Source organism: Taudactylus pleione, unplaced genomic scaffold (genome assembly GCF_031769625.1).
Source record: "Taudactylus pleione unplaced genomic scaffold, aTauple2 ptg000214l, whole genome shotgun sequence".
NCBI lineage: Eukaryota > Metazoa > Chordata > Amphibia > Anura > Myobatrachidae > Taudactylus > Taudactylus pleione.
This window is the reverse complement of record NW_028284616.1, coordinates 11623436-11648554: the sequence shown is the minus strand read 5'-3', so window position 1 is coordinate 11648554 and position 25119 is coordinate 11623436. Positions and strand designations below refer to the sequence as shown.

The following is a 25119-nucleotide window of genomic DNA, read 5'->3' as shown; positions in this document are numbered from 1 at the left end:
ATACAGGGGACGGGGGGAAAGGAAGGCAGAGGAGGCTGTCCAAAAGGCAATGAGGAACCTAGCGAGGTGTCCTGCCTTCTCCATGGGAGAGATAATCCTTTTGTTCTAGAAAGAAAAACAGAATAAGAGGAATAAAGAAAAATTGAGCATTTTACTATTTAAATAATGGCCTGTCATTCTACCACACTCATCTCTTTATACAGAGAATATAAGAAACTGAAGTCAAACACATCCCTATGTGAATCACAGATGAACATTCAACTTATTTTTGGAGAAGAGAGGGCTGTCTGTGGAGAAGAGAGTGCTGGCTGTGGAGAAGAGAGTGCTGGCTGTGGAGAAGAGAGTGCTGGCTGTGGAGAAGAGTGCGCTGGCTGTGGAGAAGAGTGCGCTGGCTGTGGAGAAGAGTGCTGTCTGTTTAGAAGCGAGTGCTGTCTGTTTAGAAGCGAGTGCTGTCTGTTTAGAAGCGAGTGCTGTCTGTTTAGAAGAGAGTGCTGGCTGTGGAGAAGAGAGTGCTGGCTGTGGAGAAGAGAGTGCTGGCTGTGGAGAAGAGAGTGCTGGCTGTGGAGAAGAGAGTGCTGGCTGTGGAGAAGAGAGTGCTGGCTGTGGAGAAGAGAGTGCTGGCTGTGGAGAAGAGAGTGCTGGCTGTGGAGAAGAGAGTGCTGGCTGTGGAGAAGAGAGTGCTGGCTGTGGAGAAGAGAGTGCTGTCTGTGGAGAAGCGAGTGCTGTCTGTTTAGAAGCGAGTGCTGTCTGTTTAGAAGCGAGTGCTGTCTGTTTAGAAGCGAGTGCTGTCTGTTTAGAAGCGAGTGCTGTCTGTTTAGAAGCGAGTGCTGTCTGTTTAGAAGCGAGTGCTGTCTGTTTAGAAGCGAGTGCTGTCTGTGGAGAAGCGAGTGCTGTCTGTGGAGAAGCGAGTGCTGTCTGTGGAGAAGCGAGTGCTGTCTGTGGAGAAGCGAGTGCTGTCTGTGGAGAAGCGAGTGCTGTCTGTGGAGAAGAGAGTGCTGTCTGTGGAGAAGAGAGTGCTGTCTGTGGAGAAGAGAGTGCTGTCTGTGGAGAAGAGAGTGCTGGCTGTGGAGAAGAGAGTGCTGTCTGTGGAGAAGCGAGTGCTGTCTGTGGAGAAGCGAGTGCTGTCTGTGGAGAAGAGAGTGCTGTCTGTGGAGAAGCGAGTGCTGTCTGTGGAGAAGAGAGTGCTGTCTGTGGAGAAGCTGCTCACCTGATCATGCTATTTCCTCCTGGGCCCTTTTTTAAGGTTGGGTCTCAAAGCTTCAGCACGACCCTGCTTCAGACCCTTAAAAACAAGTAGTATATTAATAATAGTAATTAAGAGACACATTACTATGAGTATTAATAAGAGCAATACATTTTCTGGAATTATAGGGAGATTGATGTACATTCAAATACAGTAGTCATGGAATAACAATATGCTTGCACATTTATTTGTCAAATACAATTTCATACACAGTTACATTAACTTTTATTTTTTAAATAATGTAATATCAAACATATGTATTGTATTTCTATACCTAGAGTACTGTGCATGTATTTAATGGTAATCATGTTAGATGTGGTTGAGGAAAGTACTGTACACAATGCACTGAAGATAAGAAGTCTGGGGCTGGATGTGAGAAAGATACTTAGACATAATACCACACATAAATGGAGAACATTCACGTCTAACTCTCTGTGTGCCTGGTGCTAGTTAAGAACTGCTCTTTACCCCAAAAGTCTTCATGAAAACATTGTTAGGTATTAGTGACTCATCCCCATAAGGCGTATGCTTATTGATACAGTAGAAGCGCAGAAGATAACAATGTTTGGGACAGTCCCTCTTCCTTTACTAGCATGATAAATACAGCTCTCCAAAGGATGAATAACAAATACTTGTATGCAGCCTTTAAAGCTGGGTACACACCTAAAGATTTTCTGTCCAACCATCCAACTAGTTGATTGGTTGGAATGAAAATCTGGTAACGTATGGGAATAAATAATGATCAGCAATTTGCTCCTAAATGCCAGAAAACAGATGAAAATGGTCGTCACACAAGTTTGTTATATGTTTGATCTAAACAATATCTTCAAACAGTTTTTGTCCATTTTCCGGCGTTTGGGAGCAAATTGCTGATTGTCATTTGCTTTCATACCTTACCAGATTTTCATTCCAACCAATCAACTAGTTTGATGGACAGGAAATCTTTAGGTTTGTACCCAGCCTTACTGTTGTTTTTTTATTTCGGATTATGGCTTAACATAATTAAAGTGATATACTATCTGATGCGGATGGTTTACACATACCGATGTGTCCACATTTATCTTTTCGTTCGAGATTTTACCTACAAATGCGTCTTATTCACACAGCGACGTGAATAGGACGCACAAGCAGCTTCTGCAGCATGCCTATATTCTGTGTGCGACTACAGGTGCATCTGCATGCAAAATGCTAGGTTACAGTGTCAACGGTGTGCGAATAAGACGCATTTGAAGGTAAAAAGTCACACAAAAAGACGCTCACCGTTACAGTCATGCCACGGCAAAGCGCAACTGGAAGAGATGTTTAATGCGCAATTAGGCTAGATGTGGGATTACACATCTGCACATCTGTACTTGCTGACTTTGGAGACCTCCCATCTGAGATCTACAGTAGAAGTGGTCCAAGTGACAAGTACAGGGGGATTGCATCCACAATGCTGGCCCCACAGTGTAATTGCAGAAATCACACAAATTCGTAATGCAAGTATGATTTACAGCCAAGGTTAATTTCTGAACTATAAAATGAAAAACACAACATAAATGTTCTTCAGTGAGGTCACATGCCTACTTTGGCCCAGCTGGAAAGCACATAGATTTATATGGAAATGTCTCTGGTGGTGGTGAAGTTTGGACTGGCCGATCATGGATGTATTTCTTGGATTAGGTACAAAAATGCACATTAGCACCAAATTAAAAGAGGTATTTCTATACTCTGTAGGAATCTAGGGGAAAACTGGCAAGCTGTAATAGAGGTGTTCCTTGAATGAGTGATTGCAAAATACGCTAGCACGTTTTTACGCGCTACAGGCAGAGAGGGACTGTTAAAAGTAGCCCTTGTCCTGCAGGACGTGCTGTCAGCATCTCCCTAACCAATCACCTCGGCGGCAGTGACTTCTCACCCAATCGCCGCCTGATACCTCCGTCCTTCCCTCCTCTCAGGTGTGACAAGGTAGGAGGGGCCCGGCTCTCCACCCTCTACACGCCCATCAGCCACACTCAGGACGCCGCCTGAGACCTCTGTGCTACACTCCTCTCAGGTGTCGTTAGTAGGGGCCACGGCACTCTGCTTCCATCGGATGTACTCCAGGCGGAGCACCGGGCGGGCAGAAATGGGCTTCAGCAGGTAACAGCTCCCCGCAGGGGGGCCTCGCATACTCTCGGTTTAGGTTGCACAGTGTCTTCTTCTCCCATAGCCATCTAATACCCCACAGGACATGTAGGATCCCCCCACACACACACGATACATTGTATGGTCGGTAGCCCACAATCATACAGCCCCCCACACACTAAAGGTGCCCACACACATACCGATCTGCACACGATCCCACGATGTGTGCGATTTCCCCTGAACTCTCCCCCGGCAGCTCCTACACACGATTTGGAGTAAAAAGCATAAGATCTATCGTGCTTCTTAACTTTTTTTTTCCCCAGTGCATTTGGTCCCAGATTGTCAGATCTGCCCTACTGCACGGCAGATCTGACGATGCGATGTGCGACCAGCGGGGATGCGCATCGCATCGTGATCGTGAGTTAGGGCTCACGATTTCCTCACGATTTGGCCATATTTTACACGATCTGTCATCACGATTCATCGGAATCGGCCAGATCGTGTAAAATATCGCTGTGTGTGGGCACCTTAACAGTTATGGCACAGATACCACAGACACATGCTATACAGATAAAACACATTATTAGTCACACACACTTCATGATGATCAGTCTCTATACACACAGCAATTCACTTACCCTTTTATTACATTTTTATTGTGGTGTTGTACTACAAAACCTTTACATACAACAATTTGCACTGTTAAGTTTAGGTTTTCACACTAAATAAATATGGACTTGTAAAGAAGAGTATTTAGATGGCTAAAATTACAGTGTCTTTTCTGCTTATTTCATGTTTTATTGATTTGGGTGCTGTTATGGCCATGGTGTCTGCAGGGCTTCCGACATTGCTGGCGAGCCCTGGTACTGGGGGTGGTGTGTGGCCAATTTGTGGAGGTGTGGCCAGGCTTCTTCCTTACAATTCATAAAAAAATAATGGGGCGCTGGTGTCGGATCCGGAGGGGGGTGCGACTGCGATCACGTGCTGGCCTAGGGAGAGAGGATGCAGGATCCTGGCCCCCGCCGGGCCCGGGTAAAGAGTACCTGCTGCCCCCACCTTTCAGCAGTCCGGGGGGATGGGGAGATCCCAATGAAGACACTAATAGGATGGGGAAGGGATACCCCAAATTATGGGATTTCCACTTGTGAGGGATGCAAACGTTTCTTTAAAAGGAATATACATAGAAACCTCAGTTACTGTCATGGATTTGAAGGCTGTCATTCTATCTGTGAAAATGTTTTGTATGCTTAAAAATGTACTAAAATTTTGGAAGATCACTGTCCCTAGTTTCTTTGCTTATAGTGACTGATGCAGATTATTCCATTACCATGGACAATAATATTACCTGCTGTTTGGTGACTGACTTTCCATAGGGTCCTGAGTGTTTAATGTATGTGGGGTGATCTCATAACATATGGGGAGTTTAAAAGCAAAAATTGTGATGGGACCCAGAAACTGTGGAGTAGGACCCCTATTTTAAAAGTGAAAGGTCCCTGGGATCCACATGTTTTTCTGCTCAGCGTGATCACTGTCGAATGCAAGCGGACTGAAGTGAAGATTCACGCTTTGCAGCATATTTACCTAGCCCCGATAATTATCTCTTATCTCCGATTCTCGCGGCAAAAGAAATTAGCTAACGTCCGGATGTATCATAGATCACATGCAGGGGCCCTTCCCTGAGATGTATAAAAGTCAAGTGATTATACTTATTATTTGCTGTCCCCAGGGGATATCTCGCAAATAATAATAATACACCAAATGCACTGTCATATAAAGTGGGCAGGCATTGTCACATGAGCTAGATAGACACACGTAAAAAAGTATTGCAGATCCACACTTTATGCTTTTAATATAGAACTTTTTCTGTGTCCCTATTAGGATATTATTAAAACTACTGCAGATAAAAAATACAAGGGAACTTTTTAAAAAAGTATTGGCCTGTACAATGTAATCTCCTACAGGTTATGGCAGCAAGGAGAAATGGTTTCTGTATAAATCCACACAGACTAACGCACTGTCACAAAGTATTATAATCTGCTGCAGAGATGGCTTCAACTGTGCCACAAATCATAGATGTTAAATGTTTTCAACACCAGACATATGTCACATATCCTTACACCCATGTTTTTAACTGATTGCTTTGCTTGAGAAATCCGCATTCACTATGAGGCTTCAGTAAAAAAAAAAAAAAAGATCTGTCAAATATAGCAGGTAAAAGATATACAAAAAAATCAATACACATATAAACAATGTACAAAGTGTCAGCAATGCATTTGCAATCAGGTCTTCAGAAGTGGTTGGCTAGTGCTGGCGACCATCGTGATTGTTGTGTATTTTAACCTGCAAATATATGGATTTTTCAAGAGTGTGTGTATGTATGTATTTGTGTATGTGTGTGTACCAGTCTGCTTCTGTTTGTAATTGTGCTATGTTGGACCACCTCTCCTCTCCCCTCATCCATACCACTTTTCAAGACGTAAATGAAGTGCCACAGTCACTCAGGTCTGCATAGGTGCTGCCACTTTTTTATGCATGCGCAGAGCAATTTTTATGGAAGTTACACTAGGCAAAATGGTCTCATTTAGTATTCGTCCGTATTATTGACTTTTGGTGGACATGTGTCTAAGTCAGTTGGTATATTGTGCAAACTCCAGTTCTAGATTTATATGTACTTCCCTATTGTAAGCTTACAGATCTGCAGTCATTAGACTACATGTAACCAGGGCCATCTCTTCCATTGGGCTTGTTGGGCAGTTGCCCAAGGGCCCGAAGCTTGTAGGGGCCCACCAACCCACCCGCCTGCAGCCGCGGCCAGTTGGTAAATTTGTGATATTTTAGTAAGCCGGCTGCCGGTGCACTGTATTCCGATCTAACCTCCCCCACCCCATTCCCCCCTGGGACAAGTACTTGCCTCAGTCCCAGTTTCATTTCATCCGCCGGCTTCAGACCAGTCAGAAAGAGTCTTTCTGCATGTGTGGGAGGTCTGATGGGCATGCAGGAGGGTTTGCCCAGGGCCCACATTGCTGTTAAGACAACCTTGCATGTAACCAGCCAACCCACCAAAGCAGACGCAACTCTGGGAAATCAATCATGCTGGCAGATTTTTGTCCCAAATCCCAGCATCCAGCAAAAGTACAAGTATGATAAATGAATTACAAGTACATATAAAACATATAATTACAAATGGCCATATAAAACTTAGGTTGGGTAAAATTACTAATAGTTGAGGGCAAGCCAGATGGATTGAAATGTCAACCGTAACAAAGTACACAATATAAACCGCATGGAAACGATTCATATACTATATTTACATTACAAGGTAAAAATACAGGTCCCAAAACTGTAGAAAATAACTAGGCTCCAATGGAAAACATTTTCTGCTCAATCAATGGTGCAAATCCACTACTACTAGTCACTGCCACAACAAGGAAAAACTACTATTTTACACTCGCCTCCTCTGAGTCCATCTGGGGGACAATGGAAAGCCTGAGGAGTAGGCATTAAATTGTTAATTCTCTTGAGGATGGGCTCCCCTCTCTCCTAAACCCTTCCCATCTCCACCTGCAGCTCAGTTTTTACTCTTCAAAAGCCTGATGGAGAACACAAGTGTGTACCACAGACAACAAAATTAACAAGAAGGAGGGAGTCCAACGTCCCCCAGAGGAATTGATTTTACAGGTGAGTTTATCATCTTTTGTCCTCTTTCATTTTATCTGGGGGACACTGGAAACAATGGGAGTTCCCAAATCAAGCCCAAGAAGGAACGGTACACTCCGGCATTGACGTGTGTAAGACTTTGTTCCCTAAACTCTCGTCTGTAAAAGCAAAGTGTGGAAACTGTACAATTTTGTAAAGGTGTGCACAGAGGGGGTCATTCAGACCCGCTCGTGAGCGGCAGTACGCTCGCAAGCGGGTCGATGTTCCCCACTGCGCATGCGCACGACGGAGGGAGCTCAGTCGTGCGCATGCGCGAGACCCGGGGAGTGACGGGCTTTCCATCGCTCCGGGTCTCGCACCAAAGCTGTCGATGTTGATTGACAGCACGCCCCCTTTGGTGGGCGTGCCGGGGGCGTGCCTGCCAGTCGGAGGCGTTCCCATGGGAACGCCTACCGTCTGAAGCCGGCCCCACTGACATCACTAGTGATGTCAGTGGGAGTGATTTTGGCTCTGATAGAGCCAAAATCACTCCAGGGCTTGTGGCAGGGAGACCCTACCGCAGGGTCTCCGTCGCAAGTCCGATGGTCGCGATGGTCAAGACCATCGCGACCATCATCATGGACGCTCGCTATAGCTGCGGGTGGTCACCCACAGCTATATGTCACAATTGGTGTCTGCGAGTTACCTGTCTCAGGTGGTGATCGGATTTCAACGGAGGCCGACATGACTGGAATCACAGATAATGTAAATAGCTCTATTTACAAGACTTGGGTAGCAGTGAAAACTGCCTTTGATGATTAATGACAGGAACTGGAGGGACCGGACTGGGACCGGCAGGAAGACTTGTTGAATTGAACTGATGAGCTTGGAACTTGACTCTGGACTGGAACAACGTGGACTGAACTGATGAGCTTGGAACTTGACTCTGGACTGGAACAACGTGGACTGAACTGATGAGCTTGGAACTTGACTCAGGACTGGAATGACGTGGACAATGGCTGAAGGGAAGTCAGGTAATGCTGAGACGAGGGCTAAGCAGGGTAATCTGGAATTACTATGACAAGGGCTAGAACTCTGGTGCAGGCTGGATTGGATAATAGGAAATAACAGGTTTCAGGAAGGAATGGGTAGGTTTGGGGATTTGCAGGCTGGACAGGATAATTGGAAATAACAGGTTTCAGGAAGGAATGGGTAGGTTTGGGAATTTTAGGTTCAGGGAGGGAATAGGTAGGTAACAGGGGCAGGAGTTGATCCACAGCAGGAAGCAAGGCAGGGTAACACGATGCAGGTTTACAGAGTGCCAGGGACCAACCAGGAGTAGGACTAACAGCAGAGCACAGGACAGGTATTGCTGTAACAGGACGTCTGGATGCCAGGTATTACAGTAGCAGGTTTTCGGGATGCACCAGAGGTTGCTGTCAACAGGCTTACTGGATTTACCAGGTTTGGCAGTAACAGGTTTTCTGGAAGCACCGGGGGTTGCTGCCAGCAGATTTACTGGATTGCCAGGTACAGCTGAAACAGGTTTTCTGGATAGCGCCAGGGATTGCTGTAGCAAGTTTCAGGGACAGACTTGAATGCATGAACCATACACCACGGGAAGACGAGATGTTCAGGCCCAGAATGCTATCAGGAGAGGATATATATATATCATGGGTCTGGCAGCAATTGGTGGATACGGACAGGTGGTCTGGTAGTAGTATTCTGAGTGGTGGAAGGCACAACATGCAGAGGGAGTATTCATCTCTGCAGCTCTGAGAATCAGAACCACACCTGTGATTCCAATCAGGGCTAGCAGTGCTCACAGACAGAGGAGAGACCAGGTGCAATAATCAGAGCAAATCCTCCAGGCAAATTACACACACAGATCCATGGGGAAGCTGACAGGGGTAAGTCTCAAGGCAAAAAGGTAACAACTAGACAGGGTCGTGACAGTACCCCCCTCTTTATGGGTGGACTCCGGACACCAAAACAGAACTTTCAGACATCTTCCCAATTCTCAATTTCTTGGGATACTTGGAGTGGAAAGTCTACAAAGGAGATAGTTCAAGACCTTCGCCGATTCTTCTTTTTGCTGCGAGAACGTTTTGTGCCAACCAACGGACCAGGAATCTTTGGTAACTCCTGTGGAAATATGTGGCTGGGAAGGACAGGATCAGAATTTTGGGAGGAACAGTAGCAGAAAGGGGACAAGGAGGTGTGTGCACAAGTCATGTTCTGGGTTACAGATTCAAAAGTGCTGCTCTCTTGGGATGCCTGGAATTCGGCACGCTGGCCCTTGAAAACTTGACCTTGTTTGGATTTTAGAGGAGTGGAGGACGAATTCTTGGTAGCACAAACAGAGTGCTTGGACAATATTTTGGAACTGAGAACTTCACTAGAATTCTGGTTTACAGGGTAAGGACCAAATTCTTTGACAACAGCTTCACTGAAAGTCTTTATATTTTGAAGCATTGGATCTTTGGAGTTGTAAATAGGAGCAACCCAGTCCCAAGCTTTACCATGAAAAGATGAGATAACAAACTCTACAATATTAGTAGACTTGACTCCACATGGCAGGGAAGAATTCATCATACCGAAGAATTGTTTCAATAAGGCATAGTATTGAGTTAAGTCCCCATCAAAATAAATGCATGGTGAAGTATCTGACGAATCCTGTGTGTTCAAGGATTGTGGAGCACTTTCAGGTGCCTGGCAGGAGGAAATTTGAGGATGCTCCGATTGACGAGGAGTCGAAATAACTGAAGCTGACCGATGTTCGGAATTCGGACCAATTGATGGAACTGGAAGGAGTCCTGGGGAGCTAGAGACAGTAGCATCAACAATCAAAGCTGAGAACAGACTACAGAGATTGTCATCTTCTGGAACAATATATGCAGGAGACGGTGAACAGGAACCATAATCAGATTTTGTAGCACAAGACACTTCTCCCTGATAACAGGAACTTGAGACCCCCTCCTGAGGCATGAGACTTGAGACCCCCTCCTGGGGCGCGAGACTTGAGACCCCCTCCTGGGGCGCAAGACTTGAGACCCCCTCCTGGGGCGCGAGACTTGAGACCCCCTCCTGGGGTACGAGACTTGAAACCCCCTCCTGGGGTACGAGACTTGAAGCCCCTCCTGGGGCTGCTGACTGGAGTCCCCTGCTGGGTCAAGCAGAATCTGGGCTGGGACCAGAACGGGCAGAATCCGGGCTGGGACCGGAACGGGCAGAATCCGGACTGGGACCGGAAGGGGCAGAATCCGGGCTAGGACCGGAAGGGGCAGAATCCGGGCTAGGACCGGAAGGGGCAGAATCCGGACTGGGACCGGAACGGGCTGCGAGATTTGAAACCCCTTCCTGGGGTACGAGACTTGAAACCCCCTCCTGGGGTACGAGACTTGAAACCCCCTCCTGGGGTACGAGACTTGAAACCCCCTCCTGGGGTGCGAGACTTGAAACCCCCTCCTGGGGCGCGAGACTTGAGACCCCCTCCTGGGGTACGAGACTTGAAGCCCCTCCTGGGGCTGCTGTCTGGAGTCCCCTGCTGGGGCAAGCAGAATCCGGGCTGGGACCGGAACGGGCAGAATCCGGGCTGGGACCGGAACGGGCAGAATCCGGGCTGGGACCGGAACGGGCAGAATCCGGGCTGGAGCCGAAACGGGCAGAATCCGGGCTGGAGCCGAAACGGGCAGAATCCGGGCTGGAGCCGAAACGGGCAGAATCCGGGCTGGAGCCGGAACGGGCAGAATCCGGGCTGGAGCCGGAACGGGCAGAATCCGGGCTGGAGCCGGAACGGGCAGAATCCGGGCTGGAGCCGGAACGGGCAGAATCCGGGCTGGAGCCGGAACGGGCAAAATCCGGGCTGGAGCCGGAACGGGCACTGAGACGTTGACAGTTGGAACCACTGCTGGAGTTGCAAAGGAAACAGTCTTTAATGAAGTGGTCAGAACTCCCACAATAGAGGCAGAGCTGTAAATCTTTTCGCCACTGGCGTTCGGCCACAGAGAGCTTACGGCGTGGGTAACTACGATGTCTGACATTACTTGGTTCGGAAGAATCCTTGTTTCTTAGGGATTCCAAGGCAGAGGATTTAGTCGAGACAGAGGCAGCTCTAAGAAATTCAGGAATGATCTGAAAAATTTTGCTGAGTAGAGCCTGAAGCTGTTCCAGCAGCCGATGGAAGGTAGTTAGGGGTTCAGGTAAGGTTTGGGTAACATCTAGCCGGTTATTCAGGATTTGCAAAAGCTGTAGCACTTGATACTGTACGGCCTCCTGTGAATCCAAGCGGGTGACCAGGTTACGGAAAGCATCTAGTCCCTTAATAGGTGCTTGATCCGCCACCATCGTTGGGCCTGAACATTCTGTCACAATTGGTGTCTGCGAGTTACCTGTCTCAGGTGGTGATCGGATTTCAACGGAGGCCGGCATGACTGGAATCACAGATAATGTAAATAGCTCTATTTACAAGACTTGGGTAGCAGTGAAAACTGCCTTTGATGATAAATGACAGGAACTGGAGGGACCGGACTGGGACCGGCAGGAAGACTTGTTGAATTGAACTGATGAGCTTGGAACTTGACTCTGGACTGGAACAACGTGGACTGAACTGATGAGCTTGGAACTTGACTCAGGACTGGGATGACGTGGACAATGGCTGAAGGGAAGTCAGGTAATGCTGAGACGAGGGCTAAACAGGGTAATCTGGATTTACTATGACAAGGGCTAGAACTCTGGTGCAGGCTGGATTGGATAATAGGGAATAACAGGTTTCAGGAAGGAATGGGTAGGTTTGGGGATTTGCAGGCTGGACAGGATAATTGGAAATAACAGGTTTCAGGAAGGAATGGGTAGGTTTGGGAATTTTAGGTTCAGGGAGGGAATAGGTAGGTAACAGGGGCAGGAGTTGATCCACAGCAGGAAGCAAGGCAGGGTAACACGATGCAGGTTTACAGAGTGCCAGGGACCAACCAGGAGTAGGACTAACAGCAGAGCACAGGACAGGTATTGCTGTAACAGGACGTCTGGATGCCAGGTATTACTGTAGCAGGTTTTCGGGATGCACCAGAGGTTGCTGTCAACAGGCTTACTGAATTTACCAGGTTTGGCAGTAACAGGTTTTCTGGAAGCACCGGGGGTTGCTGCCAGCAGATTTACTGGATTGCCAGGTACAGCTGAAACAGGTTTTCTGGATAGCGCCAGGGATTGCTGTAGCAAGTTTCAGGGACAGACTTGAATGCATGAACCATACACCACGGGAAGACGAGATGTTCAGGCCCAGAATGCTATCAGGAGAGGATATATATATCATGGGTCTGGCAGCAATTGGTGGATACGGACAGGTGGTCTGGTAATAGCATTCTGAGTGGTGGAAGGCACAACATGCAGAGGGAGTATTCATCTCTGCAGCTCTGAGAATCAGAACCACACCTGTGATTCCAATCAGGGCTAGCAGTGCTCACAGACAGAGGAGAGACCAGGTGCAATAATCAGAGCAAATCCTCCAGGCAAATTACACACACAGATCCATGGGGAAGCTGACAGGGGTAAGTCTCAAGGCAAAAAGGTAACAACTAGACAGGGTCGTGACACTATACGAGCGTCCAGGAAACCGCTCCATTTTCATGGAGGAGGGCCCTGATTCAGAGCGAGCGCTCTGGTCAGAGCGTTCAGCTCTGAATCAGGCCCAGAGTTCCAGGTAGCACCCCTGCACAACTGCTCAAACGAGGCACCCTGCCGCACTGATGGGATATGGACCTGGCTGTCCCTCAGACAAATAAGCCTGCATAATAGTAGATCTAATTCAACGGCAAAAGACTGCATTGGAGCCGGCCAGCCCTGCTTGTAAGCTTCAAATAAACTATCTAGCTTGTGAAAAGAAAAGATCCATGTATAAATGCGCAATGCCCTGACCACACCCAAGAGATGGATAGAAAAATTCCCTTCTGAAGAATTTAACTGTTGAAATGAATCCCGGCAAAACAATCTCCTGATTTTCTGTATGTGAAAACTCAAAACCACCTTTGGCTGAAATGACGTGCTTCTACAGTACATAAAATCACTCTATCCCAGAGAGCAGAAAGCGACACTCAAGGCAGAAGCGAGGAACCGGATGGGTTGTGACAGGTGCAGGGTGCTGGAATGAACACTAATTATCCAGCATGACAAGGAGGCCTGATGAATCCACACAGACTGTACACCCTGTGTTAACTGATCCATCCATTTCTCCATGGCCTTGTTTGCCCAAGCCAGAGTCAGTAACAACCGCAGAGCTGTCTCTGCAAGTGCAAACAAGGACTTGTCAGGTTGCGGCCTTAGCATCGGCCGTTACTCACCTCTGCGCCGGCTTCCCCTGAACTCTCGAGCGGTCGGACGCCAGATGCGGCAGCAAGTGATGCGCTGAAGAATATGCCCGGGGTCAGCTAGGACATCCATGTGTTGCTCCGTTACTTGGTTTCTGCGGTTACCGTCATGGACACAGCCATGACGGTCTACATCGCCTGATTAGCCCTTCACCCAATGGTAGCATTGTTTGCTGTCAGCTAACACTGTCCTCCAATGGACCACTACCGCTACCTTAGGGTATTTAGCTGGGCTTTGGACAACAGGAAGTTGCCTGTACAACGTCGCTACTTCCAGTGAATACTTGCTGTTGCAGCGTTCCGGGTTCTACGCTCCTTTCTTCTAGTGATTCACTCCTAGTGTTATCTTCAGTGTATGTACTGAGTACGTCATCTGAGTACAATCTCGTAGTGTCATCTTCCTGTGCCAGTTCTGCGTCTGGAGCCATAGTGTGTGTACTCAGTACTTCATCCGAGTACAATCTCCTAAGTGACATCTTCCTGTAGCAGTTCTGCCTCTTTAGCCACAGTGTGTGTACTCCGTACGTCATCCGAGTACATTTCCTAAGTGCCATTCTTCTGTGCCAGCTCTGCGTCTGCATCAACAGTGTGCGTACTCATTATGTCATCCAAGTACTGACTCCTAGTGCCTTTATCCAGGGCTTTACCTGGATTGTGTTGCACTGTTTCTCACTTGTGCCAAATACCTGACCAAAGGGCAGTGACCTGCTTACTGGGTGCAGCTTAAACCCAAATCCCGCTTGGAGGGGTCATTGGTAAACACCTCCCAGTAGGTTAGACTCCGCACCTTTGGTCAGGTCTCACCAATATCCGGTACTTGAGAATGAGAAGGACATACATCCAGGCCCCTCACCTGCGGGTCCTTTCCCAACCCGGGACCACGACTTCTAATCCCCCAGAACAAGAACTCCATAGCCCAAACGTGACAGGGCTTCAATATAGCCGGTCCATTGAATCTCTCAGCGCTGTCGAAATTTGAAGTAGGGATGACTGTAGCTTTCACCAGTCTATCACTAGGATGACACCTCCAATACATTTTTTTTAGACACCTCCAAGAGAGGATATATAAATTTGTCAGAATCTTAAACATTTTGTCTGACTTTACCCAGGTCATCTTCAAAATGTGAAAATGCAAGAAAATAAACTGCCTGCTTCTTGAAGAATGCAGAGGTTTCCTGCCCCAGTAGGGGCATCGTCCGAGATCTGTAAAGTCTGGCGAATAGCCATAATCAGATCCTGGACTTCCACACTATCTGGCGAGACCTTGACCCATTCAGAATGGTCAATCTAGTCCTGGACTAAAGTTTACTCCTCCTGAGAAGAATATTCCGAGATTTCTTCACATGGAAAGGGCTCCATGGTATTACAGTGGTTCTCCCGACGCTTCTTAACCACTTGCCTGGCATGGTCGTATCAGATACGACCATACCAGACTGGGCTTTCCCTGACATGGTCGTATCTGATACGACCAGTGAGAAAAGCTTTGTGGGCGGCTGCTGGAAAATCAGCTTCTAGCAGCCGCCAATCACAAAGGGATCTCCTGGTCCCTTTGCACACTGACGCTCCCCGTGGGCCGATCACTGCTAGCAGTGATCGGACAGCCCAGCACCGGCGCACCCATCCCTGGCGGCTGCCAAGAGGACAGAGCAGTCGCCGGGTAAATAGAAACAGCAGCAAGCCGCCAGGGCTAAGAGAAGGCAGCGCTGACGGCTCTGTCCTTCTCTGACTCCCACTAGCAGCAGCACTGTGGCTGCTGACAGGGCAGAGAAGACAGCGTTGTCCTCCTCTCCCTCCCCCTCTGGCTAGCAGCAGCTCGGCGGCTGCTGATAAGGCAGAGAAGGCGGCTCTGACAGCGCTGTCCTTCTCTCCTTCCTCCTTCGCCTAGCAGCAGCCCGGCGGCTGCTGACAGGGAAGAGAAGACAGCGCTGTCCTTCTCTCCCTCCTCCTTCGCCTAGCAGCAGCCCGGCGGCTGCTGACAGGGAAGAGCAGCCTCCGGGCAGAGAAGGACAGCGCTATCAGTGCTGTCCTTCCCTCTCTATCCAGGATGTAGTCCGGAAGCCGACGGTCTAAATACCGACCGCCGGCTTCCAGACACTTTAATCCTGACTAGGGACGAATGACAGGCATCTAAATCTAGACGCCTGTAATTTGACTGACGTCGGGAAACCGGCGCCCGGCATCCCGATCGAGCGGATGCCGGGCGCCGCAGCTGACAGCCGAGCGCATGAGTGTTAGGTTTAGGGCTCCCGGGGGGGGATTTAGGATTAGGCCCCCCCCAGGGAGGTTAAGGTTAGGCCCCCCCACGGGGGACTTAGGTTTAGGCAGCGGGGAAGGGGGGGGTTAGGTTTAGGCACTTAGAGGGGGGGATAGGGTTAGGCACGGGGGGGGGGGGGAGGTTAGGGTTAGGCACCCTAAAGGAGTGTTAGGGTTAGGGGGTAGAATTAGATTAGTGTACACTTACCTTTAGGGCGATCGGGATTACCTCCTTTGTCGGGCAGCCACTGTCGGGGTTTGAACCACAAATCACGCCCCTCTCTCCACCCCCGCTAGCAGCGGCTAGCAGCAGCATGGCAGCTGCAAACAAGACAGAGCAGCCACCTTTTCTCCGCCCAACCGCCCTATTAGCTGCTCCCCAGTGGCTGCAAATAGTAGAGGGAGCAGCCGCTGGCCAAAGAGCATTCCCCTCCTCTTCCTCCTCCATTTCTGCAAGCCCTGCCCCCATGAATAAACAGCAGAACCCTGGCCTATATATATATATATATATATTATATATACACACACACATGTGTAATATAATAATATGTAGCGTTCCCGCTAGGCTGTTTTAGCGGGGCGCGGCGCCCTGCCCTCCTTCTGGAGGGCAAAAAGCACCCTGCCCTCCAGGAGGAGGGTAAAAAGCGCCCTGCCCTAACAGCCTGCGGGAGCCGTTCTCACCCGCGGGACGCAGTGTCCCGCAGGTGGACAAACATGCGATGACCTGGTCACCGCCGGAGAATAGACGCCGGGCGCATGCGCCCGGCATCTATTCTCCCTTTCTGCAGCGCTTGGGGGCTGCCCGGCATGTCCGTAAGCGCCGGGCACGCCCCCAAGTATGACGAAAAGGGGACGCGTCTTATAGACACGCCCCCTTTTCATAACCACGCCCCTTTTGGTCGCGCGCGCGCACAAGATTGCCCTCTCTAGCTCCAGCGCCCTGCCTGCCGCCAGAGCTAGAGGGAACACTAATATAGACTGTAAGCTCCACTGGGGCAGGGACAGATGTGAATGGGCAAATATTCTGTGTAAAGCGCTGCAGAATATGTGTGCGCTATATAAATATCTGATAATAATAATAATACACATGGATATATACATATACTGTGTATATACTATATATATATATATATACCGTATCATATAGATTGTGTGTGCAGCCCCCCCAACTGATCAAACAATCGATAGAAACAATCGGCCATCTGTATCATATCGGTACAGCTGTCAATGACCAGAACTACAGCAGTGTTCTCCCCAGAAATTTATTCCAGCCGGGTGGCATCCAAAAGTAGCCGGGTGGGGGCCTTCGCAATCATGCGTGCGCCGGGAAAAGGGGTTACCAATCCAGCCCGACAGGTCTCAGGCTGCTCCCCCACTGGCTCTCAGGCAAAAGTGCCCATTATACAGTGCCCCCTGTAGTTTTCCCCTTTATGCATTGCCCCCTGTAGTTTAACTTTGCCCTTATGCATTGCCCCCTGGCAGAAGTAGTGCCCCCAGACTGGTCCCTTATATAGTGCCCCAGGCTTAAATAGTGTCCCTTATGAAGTGCCCCCAGGCTGCCCCTTATGCAGTGCCCCCAGGTTTAATAGTGTCCCTTATGCAGTGCCCCCAGGCTGGCCCCTTATGCACTGCCCCCAGGTTTAATAAGTGTTCCTTATGCAGTGCCCCCAGACTTAAATAGTGCCCCCAGACTGGTCCTGGCCCCAGCCCAGCACTAACCTTTACTTACTGGCCACTCCCGCGCGCTGACTGGATCTAACTAGATCCAGCAGGCGCGCGGGGCAGGCTCCTCACTGCCTGCCCTGCGCGCCTGCTGGATCTAGTTAGATCCAGTCAGCGCGCGGGAGCGGGAGTGGCCAGTAAGTAAAGGTTAGTGCTGGGCTGGGGCCAGGACCAGTCTGGGGGCACTATTTAAGTCTGGGGGCACTGCATAAGGAACACTTATTAAACCTGGGGGCATGACGTCACCCGCGCAGTGCATCATTGGGAAACGCTGGCCTCTGAAGCGGTCACTTCAGAGGCCAGCGTTCCACAGCGGGGGTCGGCGGGGAGAAGTGCCGGGCGGCAGGTTGTTTCTGCCGGGCGATGCGCCGGGCGATGTACTGTATACCATAAAAAAATTTATTTATACTTATTTTTATGGTATATGGTTTTTAAAACAAAAAAAATTTGCACTGGAATAGTTTTAAAAGGTTGTTCTTGACCTAATTCCATCAATTTCGGAGCTGTTTTTGGAAAAAAAATGTGTCAGTTAAGTGGTTAAAGCGCATTGCCACAAAGCAATGAATCTATTTGTCTATAGCATTACAAACAGAGAGTCCCTTCTCAATGTTAAGGGCTCACCCCAGTTCTACCATATAACCCTGATCCACAGGGATAGGTGACCTGGGAGCTAACAACGGATGGAGTGGAAACACCTCTGTTTGCCGATTTACCTGACGGGCCGAATCTGCAAGGGACTGAGCCATGACCTTCGCATCGCCTCTAAAACCGGCAAATCCTCAGACATGAGCTGACTGAGTATATCAGCCTCGCATGCCGCACAAAGGGCATCAAGATTTGTGCTTCCATCCATAATGCAAAGCCTGAGCAGTCTCCTGCTTCACTTTGGGATGTTTACCAGCCAGACATTCACAAAACATACTTTAAAGAGAGAGAGACATAATATACATTAAATATAAATATATATATAGTTGTAGCAAAAGTAAAGTTCGAACACCAAAGTGTTTATTTAGGGCATATGTCCAAACAGATACAGCGACGTTTCGGGCAGCAAAGTACCCTTTCTCAAGCTACCAGACCAATTGCCTGTTTTGGCAGTCGGTCTGCTAACTTCGAGAAAGGGTACTTTACTGCCCAAAACGTTGCTGTATCTGCTTGGACTTAAAGTTTTAGCTAACAGTACAATTTAAGGAAAAAGATAACCCACTCCTGGTAACCTATGCAAATATTAGCAGAACCAAGCAGCCTCGTTAGCCAGTCAACCCCAGAGACATTCACAAAAAAACTGCAGTTAGCCCACTCCTCACCTTAAGCCACAAACAGGCATGAGGTCCCTGCTTCCCCAACCAAGATGGCTGTTCCCATCTGCCATTTCCAATCACAGTTCACCAGGAGTTAAACAAACAAAAATGTGCAGCACTTACCGGGGAGGGGGGCCGTAGGCCTCCGTTGTGACTCCGGTCCCCCAAATGAGCTTCCTTTCCCTCAGCCCTACTCGGCAGGAAGCTGTAGCAGGATGCAGCGGCTCCATCATGATGGTACCATTTATTACCAGAAGAGGCTGACAAAGTGACTGCATCTGGAGGAGCATCCACAGGACCTCAGCATCCTTCCACCGCCACCTATCACCTTGCCAGAAGCCCACAGCGACAAGCTTTGGTCGGTGATTCTGCCCCTCCAACACATCCAGACAGTTCTCGGGATGGGTGTCTTCTAAAGTTGCAGTACTTTGGCACCCATTCCTGCCCTTAGGGCTATTTGGAGTGGGTTGCCCCCAATTTGGAACCACCAAGCTACTGGTGCTGTAACCCCGCTCCGTGGGCACATTGAGGACCTCATTCAGAGCTGCTCGCAAAAAGCGAGCGCTCGCTCTGAATGAGGGCGGCCGCTTTTCTTTTGAAAGGCGGCCTGCCTGCTCGCTAAGCTTTAGCGAGTGGCTAGGTGATGGTCGTGACCATCGGGGCTTGCGACGATACCCTTGTGGTAGGGTCTCGTCTACCGCAAGCCCCAGGTAGCTTCCAGCTCTAACTGTGTCAACATCGACAGCCGCCCCTTTTGTAGCGAGCCCCAGAGCATTTGTCACTCGCTCCGGGGCTTGCGCTGCGCGTGTGCAGGCCCTCACCATCGACCCGCTTGCGAGCGCATAGCGCTTGCGAACGGGTCTGAATGAGGTCCTGAGTCCCATAAGGGGGCTGAGGTGCCTAGGGAAACTATTAAACCAAAAGACTACAAACAAACAAAAGCCTTCTAACATCTTTGTGCCTCTCCTGCAGGCACTAAATAAATAAAAAAACTGAGTTGCAGGTGGATGTGGCAGGGTTAAATAGGGAGGGGAGTACAGCCTCAGTAGAATTAACTATTCCTCAGCCTTCCAATGTTTAATCCAATGTTTCCAGTGTCTCCCAGGTAGAATGGAAGAGAAATAAGGAAAGACCCACTAAGAAATTGCAGAGAAAGTAAATTTATTTAAATAGTATAGCAGTGCTCTAGAAAAGATGTGGTTTGGATTTTATCTTCTGCCTTTGTCCTGTTCTACTATTTATATAACTCAGCTTTTCTACAATCGTTAAGAACTGTAAATGTTTTTCCTTAAAATACAAGCAGTGGGAATATCTGGTTAAATTAAGGGCACAGAGTTTACTCCATAGAACAATACCATAATTATGACAGCAAAATCCTAGCATACATAGTATCAGAAATAGAGTATAAATGATGGCTAAAATCAGTACATAGAATGACCTCAAGTTTCCCCTTTCTAACTGGAAACAGTCTTCAGCTGAAAACTCCTAATTAGGCCCAGCCGTTTTAAAGTATAATCGCCTTCAAGCTTTATGCCCTCAAGCATCACAGTCTTGCTCTCAAAGGATCTGGCTCCTATGTTTGAAAAAAGAAGGGTGCACGAAGTTCACCCTCAGTCATATGTTTCATTTCAAGATTGCGTAATGCTTCGCAAAGGGGAAAAGCAGCACTTTAGCAATCTCCTCAGTAATACCCTGTAAAGGACATGGATATTTTCAAATATAAGAGTAAATTAGTGTTTAGCCGTAAATACAACTTGTTCTTCCTCAACCAACTGTCCATTTTTTTGTATATGGAGACTGTTCTCCACAAACTTCTGAAACATTGGAGATAGTCCTTTGGTGACAATACATAATTGATATGGTCATGATGTTGCAGAATGAGCTTGTTTTCAAAAATGTTATCGTAAAGCAAAAATATCAAGAAAAAATAAATATTAAGCAAAGCATACGCATAGTTCAAACTCTTTTAAAAAGAGCAGAGCAGACGGTAGTAACCGGTACTACAACTAGGAATGGCAATCCCCAATAACTATGTCCTGGGGATCTTAATTGTGGCTTCTTCCTTAAGCACACCAATTATCTACTGAGCTAGAATTGGGAATGTGGGATTAATGTATCTCTACCAATTTACTAAAACAAATGATGGGACAGTAGAACTTACCCTATTTATCCTTGTACCTGTCATGCTTTGTTAAAGCATCCGTGAATACTGTACCTCTTTATATATCTGTATGTGAGCATCTGCTTTCCCCTCTATTCACTCCTGGCAAGGTGGAAAGCATAAGACGCACACACTTACATTTGCACTTCAATAACTAGCCATTTAAACTGGTATTTGTATTTAACTTGTCTATAAAAATGCCCCCCAAATTCTATATGTAATGGAACACAAAGGCTTCTCAGATCAAGGTAATTACATCTTTGCCAGCAAACCTGGCTCCTTTTTAATTAGCAAGGAGTCATTGCACTCCAAGACTGCACATCTAATAAGGCACAATGAGGGTAAGACCTGCTAAATATATGCTGTGTGTCAGTTTTGGGACTGGGTCTGGGGCGTGGGGCTCTCTGGGCTGGTGTAGCTGGACTGTTTCATGGCATCATAATGTACACTTTTTATCACCTCTTTAGTGTGATTTTATATATGTAGCACTTTTCACACTATTAATTATAACCTCTTACTCATGTAAGACTTCACACATAGGAGTTTCTCTAACTTTCACTTGTAATCTCACACTAGTGTGATGCCATGGGGCGGTTCTGCTGAGTTGGCCTTGGAGGTCCCGTGCCCTATACTAGTTCCATAGGAGTGTTAGGGACCTGCCTAATAGAGGTCACCCGGCTGCGGTGGGCAGGCCCATAATTATGGCCATTATTATGTTAAGAACCTCTTTGATGCAATTTAGCAGTATTATTATTAGGTTTAGCATTGTTAGAGTGTACACTCTTTCCCTTTTTTTTCTTACGCATACCAGCAATATGGTCTACAATTCCCTTGTTATTAACCACTGGAAAGATTTACTCCTCAGGGATTATACCTATTCGTGGAGTTCTGCCAGAATTATGTTAATCTGCAGACTATCAGCGTTGTAGTATTGATAATCTAAGAAATCCATATATCACTATACACTTGTGTTAAATGAATCCATATAGGTGCATTTAATAAAAATTAATAATATAAAAATCCATATGGAAATTCTGTAGAAACAATGTACAGTATATAAGGAACATTATATAGAAAAACAGTATATAAAAAAAAATAGTATATAAAAAAATCAATATATAATAATTAATTCATAAAGTGGCTAGCCTTCAAATTCAGAGCAACAAGACACAGGGAGGGGTAAACACATAAGGTAAGGGAGTTGAACTTGCAAGGTGGGGTAAAATGTAAAATATAAAATGTCCCAGTTGAGTTTTAATTACTGTACTGTATGTCCCAAAATAGAATCCTTATTCCTTAGTCCTGTTTACTCCTCCCCGTATCTTGTTGCTCTGAATTTGAAGGCTAGCCACTTTATTAATTAATTCTTATATATTGATTTTTTTACATACTATTTTTTTATATACTGTTTTTGAATATACTATTTTTTTATATACTGTTTTCTATATAATGTTCCTTATATACATTGTTTCTACAGAATTTCCATATGGATTTTTATGTTATTTTTTTATTAAATGCACCTATATGGATTTATTTAACACAAGTGTATAGTGATTATGGATTTCTTAGATTATCAATACTACAATGCTGATAGTCCGCAGATTAACATAATTCTGGCAGAACTACACAAATAGGTATAATCCCAGAGGAGTAAACCTTTCCAGTGACTAATAAGGGAATTGAGGGACATGTAGAAAGAGTGGGTGAGCGCTGTCTGGAGATCTGTTTTAACGTATTGTGTTTATTTGTTTATAAACTAAAGAGGTTTGAGGTGCCTTACCAGCACGACAGCCCCCACATCGATATTGAATGAGCCCGCCTAAGAACAGGAGTTTCTTTCTTAACAGTATGGTCTACAAGACTATTGTCATAGGAAAGAGAACCCAATGTAAAAGTATTATGCTAGTTACATTTTCAATAACATAAATATTACAACATGACATAAATATAAATAAAGAAACTACAGAGGCAGCGGCACACCAGGTAAATAACCAGACAGACACAAGGCTATGAGTTTCAGTAAATCCAGCAATGCAATACTACACAAGCATTTTAATGAAAATGCATGTTTAGCATTGATCAATTGGATCGTTGAAACTCACAGCCTTGCTAAGTGAGTGGTCAGGCAAAGACTTACATCTTTCTGAATGTAGTAAAAAGCTGTTTGAAGTGATGAGAACTGTTGGCAAATCCAAAAGACAAAAGCATTCCAATTAATAATAAAGTTAATCAAAAACTATCTGTGCCTCAAGCAACTGTCCCCAGAAACCTATGTAGACCAAAATCCAGTGTGTAGGCTTGTTGACATAGGAAGGCATGTATCTATATATTGTTTTAACAGTGAATGTTTTAGATCTCTTATTGACCTTTTCACCCTCTTGTAAAAACTGTTCGCAGCAATATCCACTACAGTGAAATGGAGAAGTGACTGAATACTGAAACTAGGATTTTAAAATAAGTTCTAGACTACAATTTTAGCCATTCCTTTGCTTGTTAAACTTCCAGTCATCTCACTTTTGAGAAACAGGAAATATAAAAAAGAAGAAAGAGAGCGCTGATTACAGCAAGATTATTGAAAATAAATTGAATGAAGATAAATAACCCCTTTTATAAAAATCTATAAATAAATAATTAATATATTAAATCAACCAAATGTCAGCCAGCAATATTTTATCCAATGATTCAACATTTACCTCACACAATTAGCATGAACCACATATTAAAAAACTAATCGAATCACAAAAGCATACAATTAATGTTGCCAGTGTTAGCATGAAATAATGCCTATCTGGAATTGTGACATAGAATATTGGATTTCAACAGAGGGTTCAGCTGATTTCACTCAATGTGCAGTTGTAAGTATGTTGTTGTAGCAATTTCTTGTACTTCAAATACAAATTGATACACAATGTTTCACCTCCGTTGTCCTGATCAAGTTTAAAACAGTATATTGTTCATGAATGTCAGCATATTCATACGGAGAAGCGGTTGCAATAAGTTTATTATCTGGAGGACTTCCAGAAAACATGGACTCAACATCCCGGTAAAATAAAAAAAATTTAAAACTTTTTATTATTTATTTTTTTCTACTTCTCTCTATGCTCTCTATTTCCACATGGCCATGATGGATATTAGCCAAAAATATATATTTTAAATATTATAGGAATATTCTTTAGCTAAATATACAAGTCAAACGGCTGCTAAAGGTAATCGTGGACTTTTAAATTGTATGCATGTTATGCCTCTGTAAGCAGGGAAGAGAAGTACAATATACAGCTCAAGAAATTAACTAGCTGCTATAATATATTTAATATTGTATGTTAAAATCGATACACAGGAACAGCAGCTTAGTAGATTTATATGGAATATGCTGATATTCATGAACAATATACTGTTTGAAACTTGATCAGGACAACGGAGGTGAAACATTGTGTATCAATTTGTATTTGAAGTACAAGAAATTGCTACAACAACATACTTACAACTGCACATTGAGTGAAATCAGCTGAACCCTCTGTTGAAATCCAATATTCGATGTCACAATTCCAGATAGGCATTATTTCATGCTAACACTGGCAACATTAATTGTATGCTTTTGTGATTCGATTAGTTTTTTAATATGTGGCACATGCTAATTGTGTGAGGTAAATGTTGAATCATTGGATAAAATATTGCTGGCTGACATTTGGTTGATGTTAATATATTAATTATTTATTTTTAGATTTTTATAAAAGGAGTTATTTATCTTTATTCAATTTATTTTAAATTATCTTGCTGTAATCAGCGCTCTCTTTCTTCTTTTTTATATTTCCTATGTGCTAGATCAGGAGGCTGTGAGTAAATCTCCTACATAGAGAGCTGCAGATTCAGCATATACTGTGTTTTTAGATTGTGATTTTTAACAAGATTAGCGCCAGGTTATTATATTTTTTTTAAGAAACAGGGCTGCCATGCTATCATAAAGCAAGTGTGCTTACCTTGTAAAATCCAGTGTGATATCCAGTCATGTACCAAGCCATCAGCATACAAGCTAATACATCTTCATCTTCCTGTTCCTCTTCATCATAATCTTCCCATTCTGTGCTGAAGAAAGGTGGTGGTGGTGGAGGTGGAGGAAGGGGAGCTGACTGGTAGAAGAAAAGAAAGTCACTTTACAAGTAGGTCTAACAGAGCATTGGGCAAGTTGAATATATAAAGTGAAAAACACATACTGGGGGCCAGTTGTGCCAGGCAGGAAGATGTGCCCTCACTGGTGGTGGTGGTGGTGGCCAAAAGCAACCCTAAAATAAAAAAATAAAGATCAAGTTATCAGCAACTTGTTTTCCAGGAATCCTC

General features: G+C 45.9%; 1 protein-coding gene across 6 annotated transcripts in view; it reads right to left on the bottom strand.

The window, feature by feature from the left end:
- Positions 1-1207: 1207 nt before the first annotated feature.
- LOC148517602 (survival motor neuron protein 1-like) overlaps positions 1208-25119 on the bottom strand; it is a 39931-nt gene continuing 16019 nt past the window's right edge. For all 6 annotated transcript variants that reach the window (XM_088478537.1, XM_088478541.1, XM_088478539.1 and 3 more), the window contains 3 exons: positions 24996-25064; positions 24762-24911; positions 1208-1282 (listed from right to left, as the gene is read on the bottom strand). In XM_088478537.1, coding sequence (XP_088334663.1) covers positions 1217-1282; positions 24762-24911; positions 24996-25064 — 285 coding nt within the window. In that variant the 3' untranslated portion in view covers positions 1208-1216. The remainder of the gene's footprint in view (positions 1283-24761; positions 24912-24995; positions 25065-25119) is intronic.